Source organism: Sinohyriopsis cumingii, chromosome 5 (genome assembly GCF_028554795.1).
Source record: "Sinohyriopsis cumingii isolate HCF-2022 chromosome 5, ASM2855479v2, whole genome shotgun sequence".
Lineage (NCBI taxonomy): Eukaryota > Metazoa > Mollusca > Bivalvia > Unionida > Unionidae > Sinohyriopsis > Sinohyriopsis cumingii.
In genome coordinates, this window is record NC_142965.1 from 126,389,032 (window position 1) to 126,397,662 (window position 8,631).

An 8,631-nucleotide genomic window follows, 5' to 3' on the forward strand; every position below is an offset into this window, starting at 1 on the left:
CAAGCTCATTAATAAAATGGGTAAAAATCGTGCATTGATTGATTGATTGTTTTTTAATGGCACATCAGCACTGTTAGGCTATTTAGCGCCAAACAAAGTGTTATTTGTATAATCTTTTAAAACTTATAAAAGGTCCTATATCGACCAGCGATATAAAAGAACAAATGGTTGAAATTAAAAACGGTAAGATGGTAACGGTGCAAAATAAAGCTTCCCGATCAACGGGAGATGTAAATAAGATGAATATGTATTAAAATGGGACGGTATATATATTGCATAAAACTGCACAAGGTGATAACATAAAAGTCAGAGTTTAGAGTAAATATTTACGGCTTTCAGGAACTCTATAATACAAGTTATGTTTATAGTATCAAAAAGTACTTTCATGTCATGCACAATGTAATAACGATCGCGTGTAGGTTGTAGGTCGAAGCACTCTATCATAAAGTGCTTGACAGTCAATGGTTCATTGCAAGAAATGCACTCTGGTGGGTCTTCACATTTTAGTATGTGGGTGTGGGTGATGTAAGTATGACCAATTCGGATTCTTGCTATGACTACCTCCTCCCTACGAAGGGTTCTGTAGGAAGGAGTCCATTCTCCTAGAGTTGGCTTGATTGCATGAAATTTGTTATTCACGGCATCATTCCATGATGCCTGCCACTTCTGACGAAAGAACTTTCTGATACAAGGTTTAAAATCAGTATATGGTATTTTAGAATCAGTTGGTTCTTGAGTAAGGGCTGTTTTAGCAGCGCGATCTGCTTTTTCGTTACCTTTAATGCCAATGTGGCTAGGTAACCAACAGTATATTATATTGTGGGAGACACTCAGCTCGGTATTTTTGACGAGTATGTTTTTCAATAATGGGTTCTCCAGTTTTCTATTGTGTAGTGACTGGAGTACTGATAGCGAGTCGGAGAAGATGATACTGTTTAAAATATGGTTCTTTTCTATATGTTGCAGAGCAAGCTCTATTGCTCTGATTTTGGCTGTAAAAATTGATGCTCCATTTGGTAAGCAAACTTGCGTTGTGAGATTTCCACAAACAAAGGCTGCAGCAGCCTTTTCCTCATCCTTTGATCCATCAGTGTAAATTCTGGTGTAGTTTTTAAATTCGGTGAAGAGTTCATGGTAAGAGTTGTGGAAGACAGAAGGGTTTGTTTCAGATTTTTTCCCATCGTGTAGTGTAAAACATACTCTTGGTTGTTTAAGTAGCCAGGGTGGTGTTTCGTTGATGGACGTTTTCTGACTTTTAGAAAGATCTATATTTGTAGTGTCAAGGCTGGATGATATTCTAATGCCAAAAGAAGGTATGGCGTTTAGTTTATTTTCGTATAAAGTTTTGTATTTGGGTTGAAAAACAGCCGAAAAAGCAGGATTCAGAGGGTTTGATTTTAATTTGAGAGCATACTGTGCGGAAAGCATTTCTCTACGATGCGATAACGGTGGTTCATTCGCCTCAGCTAGAAGGCTTTCACACGGGGATGTTTTACATGCTCCCAGAGCCAGTCTTATTCCCTGATGATGAATTGGATCAAGCATTTTAAGATATGACTTTCGGGCTGAACCATACACAACGCAACCATAGTCTAGTTTGGAGCGAACAAACGTTCTATATATAAAAAAAATCGTGCAAAAATTACATTCTAATGCACGACTCCTAAGACAAATATACAAGGAAACAATTTTTGTAACTCAAGAGATTGCAGTTCCACACATAGCTTTTGTTTGTTTTTAGTGGCATTTGCAATTGCAATGAAACCTTCAAGCAATTCATACATGATTTTCCTTTTCCTGGGGTCTCAAAGTCAAACTACCCGAGCACGTTTTTTGATGACCCAAAGGCCACAGCACCTTTGTTATCTCTCATGATACCTTGTGACGCCAATCATTTTGTGGGCCATATCATATGGCTTGGTAGTCCATATGTGCAAGACCTCTGTTCTATGAAATTAAACTGGAAAATTTGTAATCTATTGCAGAAATTAATCCATAATTCCAGTGCTTGTGATAATGACACATTTGACTTTTTTTGCATAAAAGAAAATTGAATACTTGTCGTCCTGCTTTTTGTGTATCTCTAAATGACAACTGTGATTGACATGTGTAACAACTACCACAGTGTTGAATATCAGGTTCAATACAAGTAAGAGTGGCCTGCTCTTGTGATGAAGAGACTACAACAGACCTGCCAACTCTGACGAGTCCATCTCAGTAAGGCAGTTGATTTTCCCCCCGTAAATTTAAAAAGTTTTCAGTAAGGTGTAACAAAATGTCATACACTGCTACTGTAAAGCTGGAAAGTGAAAAAAAAATTGTAAAGTACGCTTAGACTTCATTTACCACTAGTACAGTGCACAAGTTTTAGTTCCAAACCCTATGCAGCTAAATGGCATCTTGCAGTCTCTCAACTGGACCCAATTTCTGGAAATTCTTTTTCCATTTCAACTGATGACGGCAATCATATTTTCTGCCACAAGTTGTACTCAAATTGGCATGCGATGTCCAATAAACGTAATTATGTCCCTTCCAGCTTTTATTCACAAGAATCTAAATAGTCCTTTTTTCCCGTGTATTGATTATCAACACTTTTCAGGAGGCTTATTTTCCCTTTCATCTGATGTACATTGCTTGCTGGACGCCATTTAAAAAAAATATTCTATGATCAACAGTTTGATCATGCAAACGATTCGCATGAAAAAAGGTGGTTTAAAGCGTCTGAAATGCTGCTGTAAAGTTATTCTGGTTCCCTGATCAATTTCACTTCTGATAATATGAAACCCGAGTCCAAATAATAATAAAAAAATCCAGATTTTTCAGCAATGATTATTTTTCTGTATATTTTGCTTTAGTGCCCAAGTCTGTATTTTAAGGGTGGTTTTTGTAAGACTTAAAGTAAAACCGTAAGAGCTGGCAGGCCTGCTACAGACATAAACATGGGTAATACCACATCATACTCAATAAAATACAGAATGTGGGGACAAAAACCAAAAAAAATAATTGTGATTGATGGCAGTGAAGGAATTGCAGATCAATTATCACCAGCCATACCCTGTTGGGGAGGAGGGGGTCCAGGTGGGCTGGTCACATTCCTCAGGTGTGGTGGAACATAGACAGTGCCTGCTGGTAGCCCAACTGGTCCACCTAAAACAAGAAAAGACATTTACAACCTTTATCACCTCTAAATGCTACAGCACTTAGTTGTAAACATATACACATCTGACATCAATCTCTTTCAATTTAAAAATTTATTAAAAACAATTTTTTATGGGTTATATGCTGTGTATGGACAACTGCACATTTACAAGTAAAAAAGGAATCATCATAAAGGTTTGTTTAACCCTTTCTTCACTATGGACCCGTTTTCCGGTCCAGACGAAGTCCGTAAACACTATGGACCGCTTTACCGGTATGGGGCAGTGTTCTTCTCTAACGTTATAGTAACCAACTATATAAATTTTGCGATACCTCTAACTTACTACTTGTAATGTTGATATTATGTTTTGATTATCTTGTTAGTTTAGCTTGTTTACAACTAGAAATATCGAACAAAGTAGGTACTTTTAATGAGTTTTCTGAATGGTGGAATTTGTATACAAAGTGACGGAGTTTGAAGAAAGTGAGTGAAGTGTTAGATTTTGAATTATCAAAGGATTTTACAAATTTTGACCTAGTAAAGTTGGATCAAATTGAGAGAAGGCGCCTGGAGAGGTAATGGAATGCACTTGTGGGTGACAGTGATGACGATGAAGAGGACTTGGAAGGTTCTGAACCTGAGAAGTCTATGCACCATCTAATTTTGTTTGGACGAAGTTGGAAAACAAGAGATTTGTTTCAGTTTTCTGAGAGAGTTGGACCCACCCGAGTGTTAGATGGCTCCAGGAGAGTTTTGGAATATTTTCAAATATTCTATTCAGATGAAGTTTTTGGAAACAGTCCGTCTAACGAATTTGAATGTGACGATCAAACATGCCAGAGGCAATACAGGTGTGTGGACTGATCTCACCTAGGATGAAATCAAGGCATTTTAAGAATTTTAATTTCTACCTGTCATATACCTGAAAGAAAGATCAAGTTCTGGAATCTCTCCAAGTTTTCTAAGAAGTAAATAGATAATTACTTGCATTTTACCCGTTGTGTTACCTGTATTTTAACAGATGTAATAGATATGCATATTTTAGTCAATTAGTCATAAAATTTGATTTTAAGCCTTGCATTTAGTTTATGTTACATACACAATAACATTTACAAGTGTTTGGTTGATCAAATGAAGTGAATTCACCTGGCATAAGACCGAGGCTGCTAGGTTTTAAGTTTGTAGGATTTTCTTTTATTCAGCCTCCTTTATTGGAGTAAAAAAAACATAATTAACGTGATAATACAAAGGAGGCCAGCTTTCAATTCTGTGCAAAAATACAACAAATACTTCTGAAAGTCAGTATTTGCTATTTAAAGCAACTGGGTCGTTATTTCCATTCTCCAAAATGGCGGTCATGGATTTCGTTCAGTACTTACAAATTTGTCACGATTAGAATCACAACTATGAAAGATTCAATAACTTGGGTAAAGGCTCTCATATTGATGTAGGTAGCAACTAGTTTTTATAAACTATCAAATTCAGATGACTTAGTGATGCAGGTGCAGACGAAAAACATGTAAATTTTGAGTATGGGAAATGGCAGCTACGGCTGGTCACGCGGCATCACCGACATGACAGTGAACAAGTTCTCTCTCGAATTTAAAGCACATAAAATATTCTTCAGTAAAAAATAAATACACAGCTATAATAATCGGACTTTACTCGTGCATTTTTTTCACATATAATAGATGTGTACCAAAAATGTAAAATGGTTAAAACTGCTGTTAAATGTAACATCACTACATTGCTTAACAATTCACAGGCAGGCCTATGCTGTCGACTAGGAAACAGGTGGTCTATTTATAGTGTGCTGCACTTTATCACTAAGCTCTACGAGGTAACGGGTTAAATGGCAGATTGAGGAATATTTTAACAAGATTCAGCAGATAATAAAGTTCCTAAACTGATAGCATGCATGGAACACTATCTGTTACGTGTAACTTAGTGCTTGGAATAGGACCTTTCCTTGGCCTGACACAATTCACTCTCACTCTAATGGACAAACAAAAGCTATATGTCATTGGTGTAAAAAATGTTATAAAATTTAACTCCATGGCAACCTCTGGTTCTAATCATTTGGAAATTTAGCCACTTCTGGTATGCCCAATTTGCTTCTGTTAAGGGACTACAACTTTTGCTGATGTTACACAATGGAAAATATTTTGGATCATCACACAAGACACAAGTACATATAAGAATTAAGGTTAAGAACTCACTATTTTCTGGTTTTCCTCTGCCACTTGGTGGACGACTGTTTAAGGCTAGCCCAGCAAACTGAAAGTAAAGAAATCTTATTTTCTGAAACTACATCTTAACATTTTGGAAACTTTTTTGGTAGCTTTCTTCTTGACAAAGAGGAAACTGTAATTTGGATTTGTAGCGTAGCTTTTAATAATTTTTCATTCATATCACTATAATGTCTGCAGTATGGCAGTTTATAGTGGTCTAGCACTGTGGCATCCTGCCACAGACATGTAGTATGATGTCCCACGATCACATTATCCTGACACCAGGCCGACCAGTCCTAATACTAATTTCTTAATGCTGAGCGAGAGTTGTTAGTACCGTTTTGACAAGTCAAACCCAAGAAAGGAAGTCAAGAGCTCCCATTGCAAAGCACTTTACTTAGCATTCAGTGCAATTTTCTATAAAAGTATTGACTGGTTCATTAACTAATTCATTTATTAAAAAATGAATCTATTTGGCAATGTTAACATTCAAAGAAGCTCATCAGTTTTCTTGGAAATGGGACATATACCGCTCGTACAAACAGGAAATAAGTACTCTTGTGCTATTGTTACAAATTTATACAAGTGGAATTAATGTTGTTAGCGTAGGGTCTAACACCATTTTTCAGCCCAAAATGGGCGATATATATGGCAACCTATATCTGGTGGTGGAAAAACCCTGGAAAACCCCAAGAAGAACCGACTCACAAGAAGTTACTAACAGGCTTTCTCACATACTGTTAGCCAAGTCTAAGACTCAAACCCACACAGAGGGAGGTGAGATGGCAGTGACCTGGAACAGTGCGCGCATTAGACCACTTGGGGCCCCCGAGTGGAATTAGAAATGATAATGACAAAAACATCTTTTAATTTATTTGTTGTTTGTTTTCTAATGTACCTAAATGTCATCCATATAGTCTAACATAAAATACTCAGCTCAATTCACAAAACTCTTTCAGTTGATGCCACTAAAACACTTGTGTGTTCGTAAGTACTTTCAAGACTGGACTAATGTAACTCAATTCTGTCTGGTTCATCTCAATATCTGCTCCAGAAACTTAAAACACAGCTGCTTGGATCATACTTAGCGTACCATGATCAGAGCATACCTCCCCGCTGCTCTGTACCCTACACTGGCTATTAATTCGATCCAGAATCAAACACAAAATTTGATCTCTTTGCTACCTTTTACTGTCAGACTCTAATTCAAAATACCTATCAGACCTCACCCATGTGTACACACAGCAAGATACTCTCCTCTTCTGACAATCGTATACTCATTATTCCCACTATGAAAACAAAGTCATATGGACAGCGTTCTTTTGCATACCAGAGCCAAGCAACAGGAATGAATTGCCAACTGAACTTAGACACAAAGAAACAGTGATCACATTCAAGAGGGCTCTCAAAATTCACTTATTTTGACTGCAAGAACAAACTTAAAGACCTAATAATGTTTCCTACCTTAAATATTCTCAGCATGTTTTTTTAATGTCATGGTGTTTGTTTTTGTAATCATATCATTATAATTTTTATCTTATAGGTGTTGTCTAATGTTGTAAAGCGCTTAGAGCTTCTAAAGATTAGGCGTTATATAACGTCCTCATTATTATTATTTCGTGAAAAACACAATGATTACACCAAAAATGTAACGGTTGGCATGTATGCATGATTGAACTCCAGAACGTACAGAATTTTCTAGGTTATGAAATACTGTGAAATGGATCACATCTTCAGCTTCAAAACTGAGACTTGCCCATGTCCTGCCCTAAAATATAAGACATAGCACGTTATTGTTTTAGTGCTACATCTTACTGTCCAAATAACAACCCTGTGTAGCACGAGTAGTCAAAAAGTTTCAGGAACATCTCACACACTTGGCAGCGTAAATCGACACTCTTCCACTAATTTAGATATAGTGATGTCTTCATGAATGATATGACACTTGCAACTGGAAGTATTTTTATGTTCGATTGACATACAATGATACATATGATTTAGTTGCAATGTGACGGTAGTCAAAGTATGCCGAAATATGTTTAAGTAGATTTGTATGAATTCTGAATGAAACGAAGTGTTGCTTAACAGTTCCAATAGACATAATATATTTTTATTTGTTTCGTTAAAGAACAATATTTCAGCTTAACCAGATTTCTGCCTTCTCAGCTTTTGAATTTATTCGAGAAAATACATCAAGAAAAGTAAAGTCTGACAAACAACTTTCCGTTTGTAGAAAAGAGTAGTTATTGGCTGCCAGTTGTGTGATATTCCTGAAAATTTGATTTTCGTTAGTCGACATCAAAACACGCTACACAGCGTCGTTAGTTAGGTGGTAAGACGCATCGCCACCCCAGACCAAAAATATCGGGAGATGTGTCTGACGTTCTTGGAGGACCAAGGCTCGCCCATGCAAATATGGCGACCGTGTGGCTAACTAAACTACAGCTGAAACGCTTAAGAAATTTACTGTGTTAGGGACCCCTGAGGAGTCGGGTTATGATGAATGAAATAACTACATCTGAGCTTTTTATACCCTTGACGCTTCTTGTTATTTTAAAATCCTAAGATGGGTAGTCAAACGGGAACGTGCGTAGATGAATTTTATATAAAATTCCGCATTTTATACGTATATATAACACACATCAAGAATCAAGATATGTTGCTTTTACAAAAGAAAAAACACGAGAAAAACAAATAAAATGTTAATCAAGGACGCTGGCAATCAAAAACAAAGCGAACATAATGCGGAAACTTCTGTACCGGCATGGTCATATCGCCATGCCGCCGCCATTTTGTTGCTTTTTGAAACAGCAGTGGAAAAATTATCTCAATAAAAACGTTTTAATACCCATTCATTCAATGTCTAATCATGTAAATCCAAAATACAATTTTTAACATACTTGCTGTTCTATACCCTGTCCATTTTGGATAAAATCATTAGGCATATTACGGTTTGGAAGTTGATCGAATTTCTCGCGTTGCGTTTCAGCTTTGCTCAGAAAGGTTTCCGGCGAGGCTGTCTGGTCACGTGATCTTACCTTGTCTCGAAAGGGTAAGTCTCATAAACGTTTAGAAGTTAGGGCATGTCTCAAAAAGCCGACTATTGATTTAGGTAACGGTCTCGAACACTGTAACCAGCTAATAATTATTCACGTCGTATTCTTCTTCTTCTTCTTCTTCTTCTTCTTCTTATTATTATTATTATTATTAGTAGTAGTAGTAGTATTGTTGTTGTTGTTGTTTTTGTTGTCATCATTACCA

At 36.8% G+C, this 8,631-nt stretch overlaps 1 protein-coding gene across 3 annotated transcripts in view; it reads right to left on the reverse strand.

The window, feature by feature from the left end:
• LOC149800147 (ATP-dependent RNA helicase DDX3X-like) overlaps positions 1–8,385 on the reverse strand; it is a 56,274-nt gene extending 47,889 nt beyond the window's left edge. For all 3 annotated transcript variants that reach the window (XM_089959746.1, XM_089959745.1, XM_089959743.1), the window contains exons 1-3: positions 8,271–8,385; positions 5,359–5,416; positions 3,055–3,147 (exon numbers count right to left, since the gene is read on the reverse strand). In XM_089959746.1, the coding sequence (XP_089815872.1) occupies positions 3,055–3,147; positions 5,359–5,416; positions 8,271–8,315 (196 nt within the window). In that variant the 5' untranslated portion in view covers positions 8,316–8,385. The remainder of the gene's footprint in view (positions 1–3,054; positions 3,148–5,358; positions 5,417–8,270) is intronic.
• Between the last annotated feature and the right edge of the window lie 246 nt (positions 8,386–8,631).